Source organism: Oryzias melastigma, linkage group LG18 (assembly GCF_002922805.2).
Source record: "Oryzias melastigma strain HK-1 linkage group LG18, ASM292280v2, whole genome shotgun sequence".
Lineage (NCBI taxonomy): Eukaryota > Metazoa > Chordata > Actinopteri > Beloniformes > Adrianichthyidae > Oryzias > Oryzias melastigma.
In genome coordinates, this window is record NC_050529.1 from 10,220,636 (window position 1) to 10,246,116 (window position 25,481).

The following is a 25,481-nucleotide window of genomic DNA, read 5'->3' on the forward strand; positions in this document are numbered from 1 at the left end:
TAACCACTTGCGCCACCGTGCAGCCCGCTCACAAGAAAGCGAAAAACATTTTTTGTCATGATAATGAGATAGTGAAACTCATTATCACGAGAAAGTTTATTTTGTTTTCTTGTGATAATGAGAGAGTGGATCTCATTGTCATGAGAAAACGATCAAGTAGGGTAGGCCGCTTCGGCTTCCGTACAAACCTGTGTTTTTTACAACAAAAAAACATCCTATATTCATATGTATACAAGAGTAGACATTAAAAAAAATGTCAGCAACAGCTACTAAATTTTCTAAATACTTTTTTGCTGGAGCTCTTAAGCTGTCATTCTGATACTTAAATGATCTTGATTTTTGGTTAAAAAAAAAAAAAATACTGCTTTAATGCACAGTCAGGTCCTGTTTAATTTTATTTTGTTCACCATAACAAGCTGTTTGTATTGAAGTATAATCTAGTATTGCTTTTGGTTCTAAGATCTAATTATCTTTAATGATTTGATGCTTTCTTTTTTTTTTTTTTGGTTGTCATTTTCCAGGCTTGGTCTGAATATCAATTAAATTTAAAGATCAAGCAAATAAAATAAAGAAGTAAACAATCTGATTTAAAACCATCTCAGAACACATGTTGCATATATTAAATGTTGTTTTTTGAATATTATGTCTAAGCTCATCAGAAGACTATACTTTTTAACTTGGGTGTCAAGGAGAGATACACAGAGTTCCCTGCACTTTCAAGATCCTTCGAAGTTGTTTGCGTATCAGTTAAACACCTGAAACATGGCCTTTTTACTCTCTGTGTTTCCCTTGTTTTTCTCCTTTCCTTATTTCATTTTGTTCTGCATCAAATTCCCTACATCCCTCAGAGCTACGAGAAGGTTGGTGTGTTTTTCTTTATGAACAAAAGCAAGTTTTCTTTTTTTTTTTTTTTTTTTTCATCACAAGGAATATTCACGTCAACTCAATGAACGATACATTACCATTTCTTTTTTTTTTCTTAAATTAGCATCATTTTGTTTTACGTTCGATGTTCATGTTCACTCTGAGAATGCCCCCGGTCTTTGTCAGAATGCTTGACTGTCCAGCAGGTGGTGCATGCTTTTCCATCCTCCAGGTGGGAACGTTGGCTACGATATTTGCATTTGCCTTGACGGTCCGTTTGCATGGTCGCCTGTTAATGTTTGAAGTAGTCACCCCCCTAAACCCCGCTCTTACCCTGTCAGTGTTCCTGCTTGGTTTCTCTGATGCAGCACAGCAGAGATTTCACATACTTGTGATGCAACTCCAGTTTCTTTATGAATAAAAAACAAAACTACAACCTTTTGTTTAAAATGGGCAATAAAGCGAAGCACCAAGTGGCAAAAACAATTTTGCTCGCAGGAGATGATACTTTTTCCTTTGAATGAGGATGTTAGGAAGCCATAAAAAAATGATGTATTTAAAGTGTTATCCGCAAGTCGTGAGAAATGTAATGATGATGATGATTCAAATGAGCAGGATAATATTATGTCTGTGGGGAGTGTGATTCAATTGGATATTAATTAAATATTGAATGAGAGAAACGTATTTAATAATGCAAGCAGTTCCCCTAGATCTCTCCTCTGGAGAGCTGCAGACTGCTCAACAGAAGAGCTTTGTGAGTCAGAGGGAGGCAGCAGGAAGACTTGTGTTTTAGCCAAATACAGACAAAAATACAGACTCATGGGAGCTTTTACTGTTTTCAAAAATGATATTAATGAATAGGGTCCCACTATGTTTAAATGCTTTAGATTCATTTGTTGCTTTTTGTCATAATTTAATTAAAAGCCACGAGCAGAAACACTGACTAAATCCTGTCTGAATCCTGTCTTTAAGTTTTACCAAAATGTCTTTATATGTATGGACTTCTTAAGAAACGAACCCTGATGTAAAATATATATTTTTTTGCTTTTTCCCTGAGTTGATTTTGCCCTCTTTCTGTCCCCGTATTCCTCCTCCACATAGTTCCCCTGAGCTGTTTAACTTGTGCTTGCCCAGCACTTTCTGAATAAGCCTTTCATTTACTGTGTGGCATGTCCTCCAGCTGACCTCTGACCCTGCACCCTGCACCCTTTCCTTATATTTGTATGCATGATGAACTCTTACCCTTCAACAGTAGGCCTTTAAGCAGTCCATGTGTCTGTAATTTTTAAATGTTTAAGTTATTTCAAATCTCTAAATGTTTTCTCTGAAAATGTTGACTTTTTATGTTGTACTGCCTGGAAGCTGTCACATGTTGTGTTTTTGTAAATCAGAACTCTCCACAAAAGTGTCTAAATTAATATATACCAAATTACAGTAGCCACAGCGTTCTTTTTGACGCAGATGAGGAATGTCACCTTTTTCGGACGCACAATTTTCATACAGGAGTCTTGAGTTGTTTATGATTTTTTTGTGACAAACTGAAAGAGTCACATGACTAAAAAAAAAATCAAAAACCCGAATACGTGGGAGAACACTGCATTTTCTGGACTATAGGGCACACCAGAATTATAATAAATGGCCTATTTTTGAACTTGTGTCATAAGACACACCAAACTATAAGGTACATTAAGCAACACAAAAGGGTCAGAGATAACTCTGTCAGTCAGACTTTATGAACAATATCTGGGCTCTATATTTATATCTATCTATATCTAGACTCTATATCAATATCTATATATAACTCCATATACAATATCTAGAACTCTGTGACATGCTACACGTAACCACCTTAGAAGTGTTAGCGTATTCACCATACCTGTTACTCCTATTCTTGTCTGAAACATGTAAAGAAATCGACTGATACATCTAGAACAAATGTTACTGTGACTACGCTAACTATTAACCTCGTTAACAACCCGTAAAAACACACAGTCTTATACTGCTACACATTAGCCATATTAGCATATTTAAAGTAACACCTAACCTTGATTACAGCATGTAAAAAAAGCAGACTGATACCACCAAAGATTAACATTACTGTGATTACAGTAACTTTGTTAGTAACACTAAAAAAAAAACTAAAAAAAAACTGTCTGATAGCGCCACACGTTAGCCGCTTTAGCGTATTAACAATAACATCCAACCTTTTTTATAACGGTTGAATAAACAGACTGATACTGCTAAAAGAAACATTACTGTGACTACGCTAACTCTTAACTTTGTTGGTAACACAAAAAAACACTATCTGTCTGAGAGCGCTACACGTTAGCCGCATTAGCATATTAACAATAACACCCAACCTTGTTTACAACCCTTTAAAACAGACTTATACCACTAAAACAAGCATAACTGTGACTATGTTAACTATCTTTATCATTCTTATATCAAACTGTATATAAGGTGCTCTGAATTATAATTATACAGTCCCTCATGAAGAAAAAAAAGTCTTAAGTGCGCCTTATAGTGCAGAAAAAACTGTGACTTCAAAAGAAATGTTTTAATCTAAAGTTCCTTCCATATGCTGTATGAAATTTCTTTAAAATCTAGTCTTGTGCTGTTGCTTTCTTTTGCCCGGCGCTCCTGAAAGGCATTAAATGATGCACAAATGGTTCTGATTCATTCTCAGACACAGATTGATTGGAAAATCCAAGTAATGCACAGAGGGAGACAGAATAATGCTCTGTGAACCACTATTACTGTTGCTCACTTAAAAAAAGCATCAACATCTTGTTTGTCGGTGAAATCACCAACTTAAAGAAACACATCTGCTGATACATAAAACCAATAGTTCAAATTGCCAATTCATAACATCTGACAGCCTGTATTTTTACAAAAACAAAGTGTAAAAGTATCTTTATGTGTTGTATGTTGGATTAGATCTATTATCTCCATGTCTGTGTGATGTGAGAATGTGATGCGGCACATTAGCTCACATCAGCTGGAAGAGTGCGGCCTTAAAGTTGTTTCTTCTCATACAACTGCGAAGTGCTCCTGACTCTCCAGCACTCTGTTCTGTAAATCTGTACCGATGATGTTTGTTGTGCATGATTCTTGTACTGGTGTTAACTCAATTACCACATAATTGGATAGAAAGCCTTTTAAATGTGTTTTTTCTTAGCTTGATTATTGTCATTTCTATTAAACAAATAGTATAAACCAGCTTGTGTCCTTTTGGGAGTACGCATCATTTTTCTTTAGAAATTGGTTCATTTTTAACTGTATTTTATGTTTTTCCGTTTCACCAGTACGCCGGGTGCCACCACGATTCTCCATTCCACCTACAGACAATGAAATCATGCCAGGCGGCAGTGTTAATATCACATGTGTAGCAGTCGGCTCTCCCATGCCGTATGTCAAATGGATGCTGGGTGCGGAAGACCTCACTCCCGAGGACGACATGCCGATTGGACGGAACGTGTTGGAGCTCACCGACGTCCAACAGTCGGCCAATTACACATGTGTGGCCATGTCAACCCTCGGGGTAATAGAAGCTGTAGCTCAGATAACTGTAAAAGGTAAGACTGCTTCCTTTTTTTTTCTTTATTGGGTTTCTGTTAAAGACGCCTCTCAAACTCAGACACAACAAGCTCAGATCAAAACTAGTGAAGTGTTTATCACTCAGCTGGGAAACTGCAGAGCCACAAGGTCACCGTTTCTGCCTGCAAGACGTTGGAAGGAGGGAGAGGGAAACACTGAGTGAAGCTTTGAGTAGAACTTATCTGAAAGTAATCATATCTGCACTGCAGTGTACCAAAACCACATCCAAGACACAAAAACACACACAGCTTTGTTTTTCCACGACGTTCCATGATGGTATTAGTCACCATATAAAAATCTGACAGCAGCTCCCCCAGTAGCCTACTTCACATGGCATATAAAGACAATCTATTGCCCTAATATGTTTTGGCATGTGCTATGATGGGAGGGAATTGAAGCCATAGATTTACCTGTTTAATTATTAAAGTGATAAATAAAAGAATAACAAAAACATGGGGAAAAACCTGTCTGTATATGGCTCCATTATGGCTTTTATTAATATTGATGCTCTAATTACCACCACAGCGCTACCCAAGGCCCCAGGTGTCCCAATTGTGACCGAGCGTACAGCCACCAGCATAACACTGACTTGGGACTCGGGTAATCCTGAACCAGTTACCTACTACATCATCCAGCACAAGTCCAAGTACTCTGATGATTTGTACAAGGAGATCAATGGAGTGGCCACCACCAGGTACAGCGTGGGCGGCCTCAGTCCCTACTCCGACTACGAGTTTCGAGTAGTGGCGGTGAACAACATCGGGAGAGGGCCGCCCAGCGAGAGCATTGAGGCCAAAACAGCCGAGCAGGCGCCAAGCACAGCGCCGAGGCACGTCCGAGGTCACATGATGAGCGCCACCACAGCTGTTATCCAGTGGGACGAACCAGAGGAGGCCAACGGGCAGATCATGGGGTACAGAGTCTACTACACCATGGATCCCACCCAACACGTGAACCTCTGGGAGAAGCAGATTGTCCGGGGGTCGAACTTTGTCACTATCCACGGCCTCATCCCGAATAAGACGTACAACATCAAGGTGTTGGCGTACACCTCGGTAGGCGACGGGCCACTTTCTCCAGACCTTCAGATCATCGCCAAAACTGGAGGTGGGTTCACTCGTTCATCCATGTACTAGCTAAACAGGTTAAAGACCCACTCTGATGATATATTGTTTTAGCATTGCTAAGTATTTATTCAAATCAATGTGAATCAGGAGCAGATGAAAAAATGCAGTTCATGAATTATCACATTTGTGATGTAAATAATACGCTGCTCCACTCCACAAGGGGAAGGGGGGGCGGGGTTGCTCAGTGCAAATGGTCCCACCCACATTTCAGAGGCAAATTTCTAATAAACTACTGCCACTCTGCAGAAATTATGTCCTAAAAATGAGACACTGGTATCTTTATCTGGAGTGGGTCCCTAATTATGTTTTACACATAGAGATAATTTGACAGTAAACCTGTTGGTTTCTTAGGTTGTGGTAACATAATTTCTTTATTTTCGTTCCAGTTCCCTCCCAGCCAACCGACTTTAGAGGAGAAGCGAAATCGGAAACAAGTATTTTACTTTCATGGAACGCTCCGTCTCAGACCGGACAAGAAAACCAAGTCACTGGTTATGAACTCATTTACAGAAAGAGAGACGACAAAGAGGAGGTAAAGTTCAAAATTTCTAGCTATTATAGACAAAATATTAAAATAAAAAAGTCTTAAAATCAGTATCTGCGTTTCCATTGACTATGAAATTGCGCGATGTGAATAATGGAAACACGTACATTTTACAGAAAACCTGTATTTATTAAAAAAATATATATTTAAATAATAGGGAATAGATAGCTTTTGAGTAGTGGTAGGGGAAAAAGTGATTATTGGATGCATCAATTATGATCTATAAACAATTCGGAATCGTTTTATGAATTTTAAATTATTAAAATTCAAAACATTTATATGATTTAAAGTTGAAAGGTTAAATCCTAAAAAATAAAACAGTTCAAATAAAAACAAATTTTTGTTTGTTTTTTTGAAACTAACTGTGGGAACATGTAAATATTCCAAATAATATTTATTATCCATAGTACATGTGCGGGTGAGGCTCTGCCCTGCCTTCTTTTGCTAGGATTTATGTTACCTTTTGCTTGCCATACCGCCGTCCCATGACGGCATATACCTGTTGTAGACGGAGAATCGCCTTTTTCCCTGCTGCTCCCGTGTAGTTCACCGCTCCGCGGCCTGAATAAGACGCCGACGTCTCCTTTGATAGATGATGATGAGTGCTACTGCAGTGGCAGAAATGTGAATGTATCTGCTGTAAATCAAAGTATTGTTCACATCCATTGCCATGTTTTTTAAAGACTTATTGCGTATTCACATAAATGACATTATTTGCTTTTACATTTATAGAATTTCCATAAAGTTTTCCGCATATGTGTAATGGAAACGCAGCTACTGACAACACTGACAGTTTGAAAATGACTTTTTTTCGGCCTCTTCATAACTGACACAATGTGTGCACACTGTCTTTATAATGTCAAACTCTACAGAAACAAATCAGCTTTGAACCAACCACGACTTACCTACTGAAAGATTTGAAGCCCTTCACGACTTACACCTTTCGCCTGGCGGCCCGCAGTAAACACGGAGTGGGAGCGTACACCAGTGAGATCTCTGCAGAAACTCCACAGACACGTAGGTCTTCTTCCTTATCTGAAAGAGCTTTAACTATCTGGGCAGAAAAACACATTTTCAAATGCATTGGAAACATTTTTTTTTTCTTTTCATGAGATGCATCCGCGGGAAAAAAGGGACAAAAAATGTCAGCAGTGCCTTACTGGGCCCAGATATTTCTGGCACGTGTTTGATGCATTTGAAAATTGTGATGATGACTTTTAGATAAGAAATAAATGTACTGACGTCTCCCTGACCACGCAGCATTCACTTTAAAGATGTTGTATGGCCAGTATATCGAGCTTTCTTGCACAGTCAGGAGACAAGGTTCTACAAATATGAAATACTCCAAATTTAATTTGTTTTTTTCTTTGAGAATTGGTTTTTATTTCTTTATTAAAGCCTTGTCTGCTGACATCGCATGTGAGCCACATAAAAACACTTGAAAACCTACATTGAGCTTTCTATGTGGTAACAGATTTTAGGGGTGTCATTTCCCTTTTAAAATTAGTATTAGAAACATTTCAAAATAAAAGCATCATGGAAAGCTCAAAAAAGTTGTAGTTTTGTCCTCAGACCTCAGATTTATGTAAAAAAAAAAGCTAATTTCCCAAATTAAATCATTTTATAATGCCTTTTGGGTCAGCCAATTGCTTTTATTTTGAAGTTATATTAAATCTGAGGACTTAAAACAGAGAAAGGAAGTGATCAGGTAGGTATGGAACTAGTGGAAAAGTGCATGTCAATGTTACTGGACTCTACTAAATCAGTCATGTCTCCTTGGGAAGTTCTCTGTTGTACAATCAGGCTTTTACCGCAACCCAACAGGCTTCGGAAAGGTTGGTGACAAATGCAACTTTTTTTTCTTTTTTTTTTAAACAAGAGACAGCATCAACCTTTATGATTTTGGATTGCTGGTAACTGCTTGCAAAAACAAATTTGTCTCCATTGTCTTATTGAAGTAGATTTTATTGCAAATTAAGGGGAATTAATTATGAGGATATATATAATTTTTGTTACTTTTATTTTGCTTTTTTTAAAATATCATGACAAAAGGTAGGTGAGACATTGCAAAGCTGTCATTTCAACACCCTTCACTCATTAAGTGTGTCCTTTTTTTGTTTGTTTCAGTCTTTTTTTGTCGTTTACATGCATTCATTGATTTAAAAACACAGTTTTATCCTCATTCGTTCTTGTGCTTCTTCATCACTGTATTTTTTTTCTTTTTTTTCCCCTTTGTTTGGTCAATTCTGCCATCATCATCCTGATCAAATCAAAAAAAAAAAAAATGAAACTCCTCTTCAAACAACACAATAAATGGCCTCAACAAATATAAAAATTAAAAAAACAACCAAGCAGAACCTGCAGGCCCGCCTGAGGAAGTAAAGTGCTATAGCCCCAGCTCCACAAAAATCCTGGTAAGTTGGCGGCCGCCCCCAGTGGAATTACGAAACGGGATCCTAACGCAGTACACCGTCAGCTACGCTCCGACCGAAGGGGAAGACACGGCTGCTCGTCAAATCTCCAACATCCCCCCAGAAAGCTCCCAGTACCTTTTGGAAAACTTGGAAAAATGGACAGAGTACCGTGTGACGGTCACTGCTCACACAGATGTTGGGGCAGGACCAGAGAGCCTGCCACACCTCGTCCGCACGGAGGAGGATGGTATGTGTTCGCTAAAGCAAAGCTTCAGCTTCCAATCCTCTAAACCTAACCCCTGAGCTACTAACAACCTTGCCTATATCTTTTTTTACATAACGACCACCTTCACTTGATGCTGTCAGCCCAACTGGACAATTCATTTTTTATATGGACAGCTATTTAGGAAGTTTTTCTTTTTCTTTTTGTATTTTTAATGCTGCTGAATTTCAACATATGGTATGGCGTTTTCTGCTGCAGGCCTCTAACTTCCAGTCCCGGCTGTCTACTTTTTTGTCTTTTCAAACAACTGCAAAGTTTTCCACTTTTTTCTTTTTTGAAATGCAGTTTTTCTTCCGGACAGCGGGAAGGAGAAAAGATGGAAGAAAGCTTTTGCAGGCCATTTTTGAAACTGTTTTTTCCTCCCCTCATGAGTGAATAAAATCATTTTTTATCATTTTTTTCCGTCTTATTTCATAGCCAAAATTCTTGAACTGCTTCAAGCGGTTGAAGCTTCTTTTGGCTTTTCTACTTTGAAAATAAATCATTTTTTCCCATGTTTTTTAAAATCCACTCTACTCATTTTTAATGTTTCAAGATTAGGTCAGATGTCAGACCTGTTTTTGCGCTTGTTTTTTTCCCCCTTACCATTGTTGAAATGTTAATGTCATGCAGTTTGCTGCACTTTTGTGCTTTTTTGTTTTTGTTTTTTTGTTTTTTGGTCACTGCAGCACTTTGCGCTACAGCTTTGGGCAAGGCTTGACAAAAAGGGTTGAGGGGTTCTCTATAATTTTGATCTTTTTTCTTCTATCCCATGGTATCCCCTCCAGTTCCTAGTGGGCCACCTCGTAAAGTTGAGGTGGAGGCTGTCAACTCCTCATCAATTAAAGTTATCTGGCGCTCACCGGTGCCCACTAAGCAGCACGGTCAGATCCGAGGATACCAGGTGCACTATGTCAGGATGGTTAATGGGGAGCCCACAGGACAGCCAGTCATCAAGGACATCCTGATTGATGATGCTCAGGTACAGCACCTCCCACAGACAGCCACCTCATTTCTGACGTGAAGTAATGCTTTTTCTCTCACACCTTTGAACGGAAAACATTCATATCTTTCGATATATGTGAAAAATATGAATTGTCCTTACAATTTTTTTTATTTTTTTTATAATGACACATTTCTACTGTACATTCAGTTAATCTAAACCGTATTTGTTTTCTTTTTCTATGATACTTTCAAACTATAATCAGTGGGAATATGAAGACTCAACTGAACATGTAAGTAGCAAAGCTTTAAAAATATCCAACTTTCTTTCTGTTTTTCTATATTCTATTTTCTAGATGAATGAAACTGAAAAAATCTGACAATCGTGATTGCGGTAAAAAGCAATTCTGGCGTCTTTGCAGGAAATGATCATCACAGGGTTGATGGCTGAGACCACATATTCAGTTACAGTGGCAGCTTACACGACAAAGGGTGATGGTGCACGCAGCAAACCCAAACTCATCACCACCACCGGCGCAGGTACCACTTGTATTTCTCTGTATATGTGTGTGGACATTAGCTTATAAGTCTTATTTTTGGCACAACTACAGTCGTTACTTAACAAAAGTAGGGTTTTTTTGGGACATTTGAGTGATCCAGAGGCACCAAAATGTACTTCATTTGGGTTAAATGTGCACTGAAGTTTGATTTAGGTTGGGATAAGGCAACAACTATTCAATTTATTAAGTATTGTTAAAGTCCATTAAAGTCAGTACAACATTCTAGTAAAGGCAGTTGAACCAACTTTGGGTTTTGATTGATTGTAAATATGCATGATGGGCAAAACAATGAAGAAAAATGTTGTCATTCATTTTAAAATCTTGCTTGTATATCAAAGCACTCATTGGGTCACGCATAATAAAGAGAGTTTAAGTCAGAGCAACGTTAAACCAGTGAGTTTATTGGAGTTTTGGCCAACATAGTAGTCTGCAACCATCAAAGAACCAATCAGGTCGATTTCTTTGTGACCACACCCAGTAGGACCCCAAAGTCTAAGAAAAACCAGACACCGATTCGTATGTTACTGTTAAAGCAAATATCAATAAACTATTGTTTTTATTTCATTGATAAAACATAGTCGTGAACAGATTTATTTTAAAAATATGAAATTATTAACTTTTGAATGTGGTTAAGACACCTGTACCATAGTTCAAGTCAGTATAGCAAATGTAGTACATAGTCTAACGAGCTAAAACCAAGTGGCCCATACCACATTTTTTAACCTTATAGTATAAAGTCGGCCATATAACCCTTTGCACCTTCTGATTAAGCTTAATGAACTTTAAAATTATTATGTTTTTGTGGTACACAGCGCTCAAAAGTCTTCCAAATTGTTCACCTTTGGTAAACTACAAAGCTGAACCATGTGATGGATTGTTGGGGCATTATGGGTACTGTAGTCAGGAGCCTGGCAGACTGATGCGTGCTGTTAATCAACTTTTTTCCAAATGAGCTGAATAAAGTTAGACTGTTTGGTTCTGAAAACAATATAAAAATTAAAAACCAGAGAGCCACAAAGGAGTTCTCAAACGGCCACATGTGCCAAAACTAGATAGGTCATGGAGACGGATACGGTTCTCCACATTGCTAAAATGTGTTCTCTTTCTCTGTTGCTGCCATTAGTTCCAGAGAAACCTCGACTCATGGTCAGTACAACCAACATGGGCACAGCTCTCCTCCAGTGGCACCCCCCCGCGGTAACTCACGGACCTTTGCAAGGCTACCGCCTTCGCTTCGGCCGCAAGGATGTGGATCCGCTGACTGTCATCGAGTTCCAGGAGCGAGACAACCACTACACAACAAGCGAGATCCACAAAGGGGCATCATACACCTTCCGCCTTTCAGCCCGCAACAAGGTTGGCTTTGGTGAAGAAACGGTCAAAGAAATCACCACAAACGAGGATGTCCCCAGTGGCTACCCTCAGAACATCAAAGCAGAGGGTGCCACCACTTCCACCATTCAGGTTAGCTGGCAGCCCGTTCTACTGGCAGAGAGAAATGGCAAAATAGCGAAATACGCGCTGCAATATAAAGACATCAACAGTCCACGCAGTCCCTCAGAACTCTTCATCACTGCACCTGAATCAACGGTTGCCCTGGACGGCTTGAGGCCCGATACCACTTATGATATTAAAATGTGTGCCTTCACCAGCAAAGGCTCTGGTCCTTATAGCCCAAGTGTCCAGTTCAGAACACAGCCTGTGGATCAAGGTAGGCCCAGACCCTAAACTTCTTCTTGAAATCAAATGTCTCCTCCTGCTCCACTCTGTGCAACCAGAGCCTTCTCTGAACTCTTCAAATGGCAGAATGACCAGAAGACTTTAGTGTACTACCCTGTCATTAGTCATTTTAATTTATTCTTTTAGAACTCGCATGAAGTAAGTATGTATGTGTCCTTGTGTTTTGTCAGCTAAGCAAGGGTCAGTCATAATGTTAAGAGTTGGTGTTGGCAAAAAGGTAAGAATACAGTTTTAAGTTCAGCGTAGTACTGCTTACAGCATTGGTTTTGAAGGACGCGCTTCAAGGTAAGCACTCGTGTAGGACTAGCGGGCGGCAGATGGTGAAGATGTTTGTGTCTAAATCCCTTGGTCCCCCTTTCTTTTAGCAGTGTTTGCAAAAAATTTTCACGTCAGAGCTGCTATGAAGTCATCGGTGTTGCTAACGTGGGAAATTCCAGACACCTACAACCCGGCACAACCTTTTACTGTGAGCACCCCCTATTTAAATGTGTAGTGCAGCGTAAAAGGAATTATTTGTGTGTTTACATGTGATTGTTCATATGCTCGCAGATCCTTTACGATAACGGACAAAGCGTTGAGGTCGATGGGAGGTTAACACAGAAGCTGATCACAGGACTTCAGCCGGAGACTCAGTATTCTTTCCTCTTGACCAACCGTGGCAACAGTGCTGGAGGTCTGCAGCATCGCGTGTCCACCATGACGGCCCCAGACGTCCTTCGCACAAAACCATACCTGATTGGAAAGACGAACTCTGACGGTATGGTGACTGTGGAGCTGCCGTCAGTGCAGACATCAGAAAGAATCAGGTAACTTTATTATTTGGAATTTAACCATTTAAGCTTCATCAGGAAATTAATAATGGAAGGAGTTCATGGCCTAAAAGTAATTACTTTCATCTACATAGAAGGACATGTTGTCATATAGTCTCTACATCTCTACATGTGCAACGGCTAGAACTGGATGTCTAGAATTGGGATCTTATTGCTTAGAAAACAATTACTTTTTTCTAGGCTTTAATAAAAGTTTTTACAATTCTGATCTATGTTAATGCTAATTTCAAAAGCAATGAAACAATTACTTTATTTTGTACTGGTGACTGTAACAGTCACAGTTTATTCCTATTTTTAAGCTTTAATAATAGCTGTTATAATTATAAACACTTGAAAATGTCAATTTTAAAAGGGTTAATCCTTCATGTTTGTTGTTCCAAGATTGTAAGACTTGTATTTTGTTAATTAAAAAATTACATTCCTCTGCAAAGAGCAAAACTGTGTCAAACAGGTATAAACAACTTTCGTTTTATACCTTCAAAATAAAGCACACGGTAATTAAAAAAGGAGATAATTTCACCCACTTTTGATTTTGGCTTAACCTTTTAGTTTAATACAAACACAAATCAAACTTTGAGGTTTTCTAAAAATAACTCCCAATAACTAAAATCCAGGAAGTTGGATTAGCCTATATATGTTTTAAGGCAATAAAACTTCTCATTACACATGTTATTCACCTTTTTCAGACAGACATGAACATTTTCCTTCTTGTTTAAACTCTCAATATTTAAAACTTAATAGAAATAAAAGTTCAGTTCTGGAGGAAAGTTGAACAGATTCTGTTCAAGAGACACCGTGGAGAAAAAAATCATGCAAAATGGTGCTGAAAAAAAATCTGTGAAGCAGCAATAAAGCAAGAGAAAACTATTACATTAGAAAAAAGAAAAAAAAAACGTTCTGCTTCCACCTAAAGTTGTATGATTTCATCTTTTTGGTCGATGATGTCGGGCGCCATCTTGTTGTCTGAAATCAGATCCCGCTCAAAAATATTTCCTTTAATCATAATGTAACTGGTTCGACTCTGTTTTGTGCCACATGTGGGTCTTTTATCTCTCCATGGTGGCTCTCTGGCAGAAGAAAAATAAAATGAAATTAATTTTCAAAAAAATTAGAGTTTAGCTTCTATTTTAGCAACATGCTAACATTTTTTGCTAGTTTGTTGTCTACTGGGGTTTGCAGGATAATTTAGAATTTAGTTTATATTTTAGCAACATGCTAACATTTTTTACTAATTTAGTTCACTGAGGAATTCTAGGCTATTTTGGAGTTTAGCTCGTACTTAAGCAATAAGCTAGCTTTTCGGTTATAATTTTGCTTCAACTGAGTTTTTTTATGCTAATTTGGAGTTTAGCTAAAATTTTAGCAATTTGCTAACATTTTTTGTTGATTTGTTATCTAATGGGGGTTTTAGGCTAATTTAGAGTTTAGCTTTTATTTTAGCAACATGCTAACATTTTTGGCTGATTCAGTTTATTGAAGAATTTTATGCTAATTTGGAGTTCAGTTAATAATTAGGCAATGAGCTAGCTTTTTCGCTAATTTGGCCTCTACTAAAGGTAAAAACGTAGGAGAAAAAAACTTTTTTTTCACATTTTGAGAGATACTAGTTTCTTTTTAGATTTTTGCTTTTGTTCGTGCCAAAAAGAAGTCTCACGTAATTCACATTTAATTAAAAAAACTAAAAAAAACAAAGCAAAAAGAAAGTCTTGAATGCAAATCCAAATTTCTTAAAGGCTAAAGTAAACCCATGCGGCTCCTTTTAGGTTTTGATTAGTAGAAAACAAGTCCAAATGGCTCTTTTACTGTTCAAGGTTAACGACCCCTACCCTAACAGTTAAAATCCCCAAGAAGATGAAAAAGTTAACATAAATATTGGTGAAAAATGGCATAAACCTAGACCAGTTCCCAAAAAATGGTGCACATCTGCCCGTTTAGAGCGACTGGTAAAAAATATAAAACCACACCAAAGCTGACAGAAAAAAAATCCTATTTTTTTCAGTTCTGTTTATTTAAATAATGAATAATGTATTGACAAAGGACAGACACTAGAATGTCTTATCTCAGCCTTGGCCCGCAGCGGTCTGAGTGCACATGCTGCGTGATTTTTTTCAAACCAGCCCATGCAGCTTAGTCATACACACCGGAGCTGCCCGAGTCACACACAAACTCCTCTACGCCTTATAAAGTCTGAGTCCCTTTAACATAGTCCACACTTGTTAATAGGCCAAAGATTACATCTGATTGCAGAATAAAGCCTCAGATTCACGATGGACTTTTTTTGATGTAGCTGAATGTACTTGGCTTATTGTCTCCCATGCCAGAGCTTAAGCTAATTACTTTCCATTTTCTTGCCATGCTGGCTAACGCTAGCTAGAGCAATGCCTAACAACAACTGGCAGAATGCCTTTATCTAGCTTTCCACCCCCAGGAAAGAAAGAAAATCCTTTTAATTCTGTATGTTTCATCCATTTACAGTCTTTTAATTAATCCTTGTATGACCTAAGTGAGCTTCAACCTCGCTGCGTGACTTCGCTGAGCTTGCTTAATAACAAAAAGAAGATGACCCTAATAGGTAGATTATGGATTTTGTGCAGCATTTGGTCAACAATTCTAATTTCTACCAACTTTAAGCTATAACAAAAACATGGACATCTGTTATTTGTCTGATTCTTGAATTGTTCACACAACTTGTTTCCCTTTTCATCTTCCAGGGGCTATTATGTTGTAGTCGTCCCTCTAAAGAAGCAACGCACTGGGAAGTTCCTAAAACCCTGGGACAATCCGGATGAGATGAATTTGGAGGAGGTGAGTTCAAAGACGGATTTGAACAAATATCTTTCCTTTGAACAGAAATAGTTTATCGTTCTAACTTTGTTACGTAACCATGCCACCTATTTATTTTTATTCAAAACGGGACAAAATAAGTCGAGGCAGGGAAGAGGGCAGGAGAGACAGAAGATGAGTCTTGCTGATTGATGCAAATAGCTCCAGAGAGTGCTGTTCATATGGAAATTAGAACATGAAGTAGCCATCAAGTGTGCTGCAAACTCCTAACCCGTCCCTGCCTCCTCGTCCTCCTCTCTGTGTCTGCCGTAATTACATGAAGAGCTACATCATGTCTCCTCTCATTCCAGGCAAAGCTAGGCTACTGTACATGCACAAAACACTTGACAACTTTTATTTTTAGTCAGTTGAGATCATTCCGGACCCTCACTGCCTTGCATGCATAACTAAACGTGTAAGTAAAGAAAGCTTTTATCATGAAGGTGTTTCACACTTTTCGTGCCCAGTGTGGTTTAAAGACCCGCTCTGATGAAAACAGTGTTTTTAACAGATTTTTAATGAACTTTTGCAGAAAATATGTTTTTTATTATTTTAGATAAAAACAGCATAATTAAAAAAGGTTTGACAGTATATCAAAAATGGGAATCCTCTCTAAAACATTTCATAAATAGAAACAACCCTAAGATTCTCTTACTTACTTGCATCGTCTTCCTCTTGTGCGTTTCCATGGTGAAAGCATCGCAGCACATCAGTATTAGCCTTTGATCCGGTGCCCACAGTCCATATCTGACTGTAGCCTTGACCGACCGGCGAAAAGTCAGTCTTCTGTCAGAATTTATTTGTTTGTCAATATTGGCACTCACCTTTTCAGAACTTTTCCCAAGGGCAGCTAGATTTAGCCGTGTTGACAGGAAAGATGATTGAAGACATTATCGGGCAGCACCAACAGCCCCGCAGCCAAAACAAAGCACACACAGGACCGCACACACTGATGCGGATGACAGCAGCACACAGGGTGCAGGTGCGCACACAAGCAGCCATGCGCGCCAGTCGGAGATATGCATTCAAGCGCCCAAACAACTAGCCAGGCTTGATTAGAATAATTATCATCTGTGCTTTGTACTGCAAATCTGAAGCCCGACGATACGGGCTTGTATGAAGGGCACGCCGTCTCTTTTAAAACGGCGGTGAAAGGAAAGTTCTATGGAGGAGTCATAGCAGAAGATCTTGGTTTTAGAAATTTATAAGCTCGTTTGGAGGATTTATTTTTGTATTTTTTTATAGAGAAAGCAACCCATTTTAGTTCCAAGGTTATATGTTTCAGAGCATAAACAAAGTTTTAGCTGTTTTTGAAATACAACCTTGGATAGACAATGTATTACACAATTTTATTGGGTGTTAAGAAAAACATTTACAAGGATACATTACTATAGTATGCACGCCTCATTTTGTTATATTTGTGAGCAACTCTAGTACATTTGAACTGAACTTAAGTTTTAATCAACTTAGAAGAAAGTAAATAGTTTATTTATTATAAAACCACACATTCAAGGTCCATTTGGATTCATGTTTTAACAGTGGCGATGTCGACCCCTAAAAGTGTTTGTACCGAGATACTGTATTTGATTTCACCAAAACATGAAACTGTGGTTGGTGATCTTTTGTAGCCAGTTAATTCAAAAGTATTTTTATGTCATGTTGTGAAAGACAAGCTTTTTACTCAGATTATGATCATTTTTTTTACTAATGCTTTTCTGTATGACATTGTTTGCAAGTAAGTCGATTTTTACTAGACTAGACACACATGTCAACTTTAGAAACTGTAGTAGCAAAGCGGTTAAGGGTAATATACCTGATGAATTGTTACTTTTGTGGCACCAAACCTGCCTTGAGTGTACTCTTTAAAAAAAAAAAGTACATTAAGAAAAATCTAAAATGTCAGCCATTTTTAAAGATGGCTCTCAATTATTACAAACATCTTTTTTTCTCCTACTATAGGCCGAATATAAGATTAGAAGGCACTTACTTCTTCAATGACTTGCATATTTTTTGAACTGCTGCACCAAAAAGTAAAGATAAAGGAGTGAGAGAGATCAAACTTGTCTGAAATATGCTACGTTAGCCGCGTTAGCATATTCACAATGCCTGTAACTCACAAACATTAGTGTGACTGTGGTAACTCCCAACTTTGTTAGTAACATTATTAGAAAAACACCTCATGTTAGCCGCATTAGCGTATTTATATTGGCACCCAATCTTGTTTGGTACTTGAAAATAAACACCATCCATGTATATCCAGATGTTATATATATATTTAATTATTTAATTAGGACTTTAAGTGTTTGGACAATACAGTATTTCATTTCTATTTGCCCCAATCTCAACAATTTGGGCTGGTAATGCACAAAATGTAGTCTTAAGTTGAGGGAAACCTAGTAAACAATATTGTAAGTATTATTTATTATCATGACAAACAGGCTTTTCTAAAAGAGGGTACATTTATAACATAAAATGCATAAGTATTTTAGTACCCCGTTCCACTCTAATGATTTTTTTAACTACATAGGTTGGAGAATATGAGTTTTGTTGAATCCAGACCCATAAAACTCAAACCAATTTTTGATTAATTATATCTTTGTAGTACAAATGTACGCTTCCTTTGTCAAACTTTCATTTATATTCATAGAAGGGAGCCAAAACACTAAATGCACTCTTATTAAAAACTTCAGAATTCTGTTCAGCGTCAAATTGTCGGCGCAGTCTTGATTTTATCAACAAGCAAAAATAATTGAGATATCTCAGTTTTGAATAATGTATTTTTTGAAGTTGTTGGATAATCCTCAAATGTTTCAGATGTTGAAAAATCAGCACATTCATTTAATCTTTCAATCTTTTCGAATACAAGAAGAGATTAAAGAAGTCACTGATCTTTTCTGTCATTTTAGAGGTTTTGAAAAAAGAATGTTATGATTGAGTGTGGATTTGTTAATAAATGTTTATGAAAGTATTTTTTAACTGTTTTCTCTCCACTCCTCATTGTAGCTACTGAAGGAGATAAATCGAACGAGCAGAGGCCTTCGGTTTCAGAGACACGCCGAACCCAAAGCCTACATCGCTGCCTACTTCAAAGACCTGCCCAAAGAGTTCACACTGGGAGATGGCAAGATCTATGGAGACTTTGAGAACAAGCAACTCCAGAACGGCCAGGAATACGTCTTCTTTGTGCTCGCTGTTCTGGAGATGTCAGAAAACGTATGCCTGCTCTTTGTTTTTGGTTCCTCTCCGATTGATCTCAGTTTTATTGATTCATTTCGAGTTCGTCTTAAGACTGGAGCTTTGGATGTCCTTTGATGAGGATGTCGTGTTCTTTGTTCCAAAAACTCCTCAAAGAGGAATAAATCCATGTCAACCTAGAGTCGGATTTTGAGCCTGTAGTAAAATGTGTTCCTCTGAACACTTTATGAGGCTTGACAGCCAAACTTGAAGCAGCAGAAGGGCCCAGGAAGCTGACCCTTGCTGCTTTGGGGAGAAGTAAACCCCTTAAGACCCGAGCTGATCGCAAGTACACCTCGATAACAGAGCTCCTATTTAATTGCATCTTAGGTGCAGTCTGCCTTATCTCTGCTGCTGCAGCGAGTGTGTGTGCACGGGTCTGTCTATAGCAAAGACCAGAAAGCTGCATGATTAGGCGGCTGCAGGCGAGATGATGGATTGATGAGCTCCAGGGCCTGCAGTGCTGCCGCACACTCCCTCCACGAACCCAGAGTTCACGTGGAGCAAAAACCAGAGTGACGGACGGAGGCAAATTTCTCAGGAATAGATTTTCTTATGCAAGAACATTTCTTTTATCTTTACACTTTGACTATGAAATGTTTCAATCAATCTTTGCGTGAGGTAGTGAAGAACCTAAAGTAGGGAATTTGTAATTTAACTTGATATACATATATGAAAAAATAATAATAATTCCGCCTTTTCGAAATACATGTTATATTTAAAGAGTGAACGAATTTCTTTAAAGATATATAAAATTCAATATTCTTGAAGATCGTATATAAACTTAAGGATTTAAAACCCAACTGTATGTTACAGAATTTTTGCATCCAACCAATGAAAATGTGTTTTATACTTAATTAACAACCAGATGGATCTACATGAGGTAAATGTGTTATGTCGATATTGGAAAATATCATTTGGATTGAGGCTAACTATGACTCGAAAACGACCATCACAGCGGACAACACGCGTGATATTAGCAAAAAATGATAAAGCCATCTCTACGGTCCAATGTGTAGGTCGGCGAATCGGATCGTTCCACCAATATCGACTATGAATCGTATCGTCAACCACAAATGATGACATTAATTGAATCGTCAAACACAAATTACGATATGAATCGTATTGCCAACTAAAATAGTTATGATATGAATCGTATCGTCAACCACAAATGATGACATTTATTGAATCGTCAAAAAAAATCATGATATGAATCGTATCGTCAACCACAAATGTTGACATTTATTGAATCGTCAAAAAAAATCATGATATGAATCGTATTGTCAACCACAAATGATGACATTTATTGAATCGTCAAAAAAAATCATGATATGAATCGTATCGTCAACCACAAATGTTGATATAAATCACATAGTCATCCACAAATAATGATATGAATCTTATCGTCAACCACAAATGTTGACATTTATTGAATCATCAAAAAAAAATTACGATATGAATCGTATCGTCAACCACAAATTATGAGTATGAATCGTATTGTCAAACATAAATTACAATATAAATCATATCATCAACACAAATTATGAAAAGAATTGTAATCGTAACCACAAATCATGATATGAATCATATCTTTGTTAGAATAAATCACTATTTATTACATAACACTCGACTAAATTGGAGGATTTTCTACATCATTTACTGACAAAACTGTGATCCAAAAATCAAAGTTTGATCCAAATCATTAGTAAAGTTATTTGTTGCATTCCTAATAATTACCTTTTTTTGTCTTTAGATCATGTATGCCACCAGCCCTTACTCGGACTCAGTCATTTCGGCCGACATTGACCCCCAACCAATCATCGACGAGGAAGAGGGTCTGATCTGGGTGGTGGGCCCCGTTCTTGCAGTCGTCTTCATCATATGCATCGTCATTGCTATCCTTCTCTATAAGAGGTAAGGAATGATTGACATCACTATTTCTTATCAAACCACCATAAAAACTTGCACTTAGAAATTATTTTTATGAAATTAATACATATTTTAAAAATTACACAGTTGTAAATCTGTCATTCTGGACTGTCAAGAGTCTTTCACTTGTGAAAATTAATAAGATACATCTGGCCACACATCCCACTGTCACCTTCACACTGGGAAAAAAAGGAAAAAAAAAGCTTGTTCTTCTCTATTTTTTTTTTTTTTGTGATCCTGCTGAAACCGCCCTGTGGAAGTCAGAGTCTGTGTTGTCACCGCTCATCAGTCGAGCGTAGGAGAGAAAAGCTTTGACTATCTGCTGCTTGTCACTGCATGCGTGTGCAGCTTCAAAAAGACCCCGGGGTCTAGGATCGCTTCCTAGCTACCCCACTCCTTCCCTTTTCCCCATTCCACAGGAGAAATTCAGCCGTGCTTTGACCCAATCACATCTTCCTGTAGCGCTCACAAGCGCACACTTAGAAGGCTATTTCATGCATTTTATGTTTCGCTAATTTGTCTCCTCTTATCTTTTTACATTAGGCTAAATTTCTGCAGCGTCCACTCAGCTCAAAAAGGCACATTTTTAGCTCTAAAATATTTAGCCGTTCAAAGACACAGTATGTGTTTTTCTAGTAAAGGTTTGGATAAAACAAAGGAGGATTAAATTGGGCTGAGATTGCTTGTGTTGTGGGCTGTGGCGTCCCCGTCTTAAGCAGGTCAAATTAAGCACGGAAGTTGCTCCCTATTACAGTAAAATCCACGTGGGTGCCGTTTAATCCGCCGTGCAAGAGCAGCATCGAGCGACACACTTGTCAACCGCTTCTTATATGCAGCCCCCGTTGTCCTCACGGGGCATCTTACGCTAAGTCAGGACGGCCACTAAAACACACCCGTGAATGTACATCAGTCCCATCTTGAGGAGAGACGTGTGAAAAGGGTTTTAAGCGCCAGTACTCATCACCCGTGTTATGTCAGGGAACCTTGCAGATACACTTTCCCCAAAAAAATCAATGTTGGTGCAGTCCCAAAGTGCTGACCTCTAGGAACCATGCAGGTGTCCACATGTCATAGACATTTAAAACCACTGATCGTAATTTAAGAAATTAATAAAACTAGCATTACAAATACAGACAGGAAAGACACAGCAATTAGCAGTCCAGAGATGACTTTTATGCTTGAACAAGAAGCAATCAGCCAGAGCATCTTGAAATATGCAAAGATGCTGTGTGCAAATCTCTGCTGCACCTGGGAGTCTGTAGCATTTGAAACAAAGAACCCCTCAGGGCTGCATAACTGAGCATAATCCCCCAAGTGAAGCATCACTAATCTTACACGCAAAGCAGAAAGCAGCATATAATAGTTTTGCTTTTCCTCTAATGCTCCCAGTTCCAGAGTTTCAGAAAAGTCTCACCGCTGCGTCTTGTTTTTGATATTTCTTTACTTCTTGCTAACCAACGGAGCAGCAAACCCGACAGGTAAGACTGAGCTAGAAAAGTCTGCATGCTATATTACAAATATACAATTATACTGATTACAATTAATGTTTTTGTTTGTGTTTTTTTATTTTTAAAGAAGAGAAAAATAGATTTTTACAGAAATAATTTCAAAATAAAAGCACAAATACTCAAAATGATTTGATCAGTAAATTAAAAACTAAAGAAAATCAATTTCTAAAGAAATATTCATTGTTTCAGTACAGAACTAGCTTACAGTGTCAAAAAACAGCTTTTACCTTGAGATGATTTTCTTTTACAGTAGGACACAAAAACCTAATACTATAATTTGAAGAAAAAAAACCCTTAAGCTTCACTGATCTACATTTAAAAGCTGACTACTATTGTACTGCACTCCGATCAAAACTGTGTTTTTAACATCTTCTTCAGGGTGTCTTAACCCTAGAACACTTTCACCATGAAAAGTTCCACCATCACTTTCACCGGGTTATTTTTACCCGATATAATAAACCCAATAAAAAGTATTTCTCATAAGAAATAGATCAAAATATGACAACACATGATAAATTACAGTAGTTATTTTATTATTTATGGAACAAAATGGAAATTAAAAACATAAGAAGATCGAAAAAACATGCTTAAAAATGACTGACAAATTAGGAGTCTGAGAAGAAATAATTTATAAAAATAATAAATAAAGCTAGTGAAGATTTCGCCTTTGTCTGCAAGACTTTATCCAGGGTGAAAATCACCTGCCGATAGTGCTCTAGGGTTAAAAGGTCTTAAATTTAATTACTTTAAGGGCCTTTAAAGCTTTTAATTCTGCTGAATGAGTCTAATTTTCTGTCGCCAACAACAAACATTTCCAGGTTGTTCAAAGACGTGAACAAAAAAAGGACATTTTCTGATTATACTGTTATTAATTAATATTCAAAACAATGATAGTCTATAAATTTGAACATTTATGTTTATTATTTTACACCATTTAGTTTTTGTGTGTTTGCTAAAGTAGATTTGATGTTCATATGGTCCCAAATTAGACTTTAAATTGTCTTAAATGTAACTTATTTAAATGTGTAGGTGTCCTGTTCTTGCAGTATTTTTCTGAAAATTAAGAAAAAAAATAATTTATGAGTATTTCTTAATTCAAATTGCTGTGAATCAGGAGGAAATGAAAAAATGCTTATTTGGTTGTAGAAAACAATAAGCGATAAACTCCTTAGTTTACTCAGCGACAGAAATTTATCATTACTCTGCACAGACTATGTCCTAGAAAATGATGTTTTATTTTGGTTAAAAACGACATAATCATAATTAAAGATTGTGGGAACTCTGCTAAAATACATCCAAATTTGATGGGAGAGGGGCTTCTATTTGAATCATAATAGTAGTGTTAGAAAACGTAATGTTTTCCTCCTTTTATTTTGCAGGAAACGAGCAGAGACTGAAGCTCGGAAAGGCAGCCTTCCCAACAACAAAGAAATGCCTCTTCACCACCCCACTGATCCTGTTGAACTGCGTCGCCTCAACTTCCAGACACCAGGTGAGTGAGCTCCTCCAACTCTGGATTTGGATCTGACTGAGTGTTGTGGCAATTTAGCTCCAGGGAAAAAACACACAAACATTCCTCTCTTTTCCACTTGTTTCACTCCTGCTGAGCTAATATCTGGCTGCTCTAGAAAAGTCGCCTCTCCGAGGTGATCGGCAGGAAACACGGCGGCGTTGTGTAGGTAGAGGGTGGACAGGTGCTCCGAGGAGGCAGAGGGTCAAAAGTGACGCCGTCTTCCCCGGAGACACCTTGTAGCGGGAAACGGAGAAGCTGACACCTTCACAGCATATGTCGTCCCCGTCTGCACCTAGGTTATCCAGGTCACGGTGACTTAACGCGCTCGGTCAGATCTGATGGAGTAAAATGAGAGAGTACATTAAAAAGAGTACGGATGGAAGCGAGTAAAGTGGTTCCACTTCCTGTGTTGAAGTGAGCGTTTAGTGACGTCAATCGTCGCTCGGCTTCTTTATGTTGCCGGAAAAATGAGTGTAAAATTACGATGAGAGCGGCGCACTTAACTGTCATTTGAATTCATCCTCTGCTTTCTAAACAGTCGTACTTTGCAGGTGAGATACTATAAAAAAAAGACATATTTATGAAAACTCTTCTTTGATTTGAACTTTTTTTTTGGTTTAATCTTGACCATCAGTACTTTTTCCTTTCAACATTTGAGCCACCTCTCCTTCTCCTGTCACTTTCCTTCCCCCCGTTTTACACATTTCTTTGGACATTCTCATCCTAAGGATGCTTGATGTTTGAACGATTGCATGTCAGAAAGGGTGCTTTCATTGTTTCCCTGAGGAGAAAATTGATTTTGAGTAGTGGGCTGCAATAGAAACGGTCTTTTTCCATCTTTCAGAGAGACTTAAGAGTGGGTGGGAGAGCTGCATAGCTTCCATTAGCTAATGCCCACTTCTGTCAGAAGCCAAAATGAACCATCATGTAAGCATTGTAAAGAACGCCTGTCACCAGCGGATGACTTCGAATGGCTCGCCAATTCTAAAAGTCCAGGAATTTGGACCTAGGATTGATGGCTACTGTAGAGAAAGAGCTCTTTCTGACCGTCTCTTAAAGCTCAACCACCAATAGTCTTTAGTGCAAACAGAAATGATAGAATAAAGAAAAGTAGATCATCGTGAAAACCTTTCTAGACAAACAGGAAAATACATCCTAACATTCACGATCTCTGTTGGAGTCATCTCGATCGCTGCGGCTTTCACCTTGCATCTCTAACTGCACCTGAAGAAAGTAAAAAGTCTCGTTTTCTGTCTTGAAAGAAAACTAATTTTAACTAGAAAAGTATTTTTCTGATTGCTGAAGCAATTTACTTTATTCAGCTGAATAATGTTCTCAAAATGCTGAATGTTTTGATGCCAATATAGCAAAGATTTTCAAATTGGACAAAAACTCTTGACAAAATTATTTTTTTTGAATGCATAAAAGGTATAACTACCAACGCTACAAGCATAAATGTCCTGAATGTGGTGAATATTGTGATACCAAACCATCATTTGTAAAAAGTGCACAAAGAATTTTAAGAATTTCTTGAAAAATCAAGAAAATTTTGACAAATTTAAAAAACTTTAAAATGTACAAATACCAAAAGTAC

General features: G+C 37.9%; 1 protein-coding gene across 44 annotated transcripts in view; it reads left to right on the top strand.

Moving 5' to 3' along the window:
- The window catches only part of LOC112155773 (protein tyrosine phosphatase receptor type D), a 454,394-nt gene that overhangs the window by 402,418 nt on the left and 26,495 nt on the right, over positions 1-25,481 (top strand). For 10 of the 44 annotated variants that reach the window (XM_024287656.2, XM_024287657.2, XM_024287659.2 and 7 more), the window contains 17 exons: positions 849-860; positions 4,170-4,439; positions 4,987-5,568; positions 5,975-6,120; positions 7,005-7,149; positions 8,488-8,793; positions 9,597-9,790; positions 10,017-10,043; positions 10,173-10,290; positions 11,434-12,021; positions 12,416-12,516; positions 12,600-12,856; positions 15,592-15,685; positions 18,707-18,916; positions 20,691-20,851; positions 22,333-22,344; positions 23,754-23,866. In XM_024287656.2, the coding sequence (XP_024143424.1) occupies positions 849-860; positions 4,170-4,439; positions 4,987-5,568; positions 5,975-6,120; positions 7,005-7,149; positions 8,488-8,793; positions 9,597-9,790; positions 10,017-10,043; positions 10,173-10,290; positions 11,434-12,021; positions 12,416-12,516; positions 12,600-12,856; positions 15,592-15,685; positions 18,707-18,916; positions 20,691-20,851; positions 22,333-22,344; positions 23,754-23,866 (3,336 nt within the window). The remainder of the gene's footprint in view (positions 1-848; positions 861-4,169; positions 4,440-4,986; positions 5,569-5,974; positions 6,121-7,004; positions 7,150-8,487; positions 8,794-9,596; positions 9,791-10,016; positions 10,044-10,172; positions 10,291-11,433; positions 12,022-12,415; positions 12,517-12,599; positions 12,857-15,591; positions 15,686-18,706; positions 18,917-20,690; positions 20,852-22,332; positions 22,345-23,753; positions 23,867-25,481) is intronic. The other 34 variants (XM_024287683.2, XM_024287684.2, XM_024287685.2 and 31 more) reach the window with 16 other exon arrangements.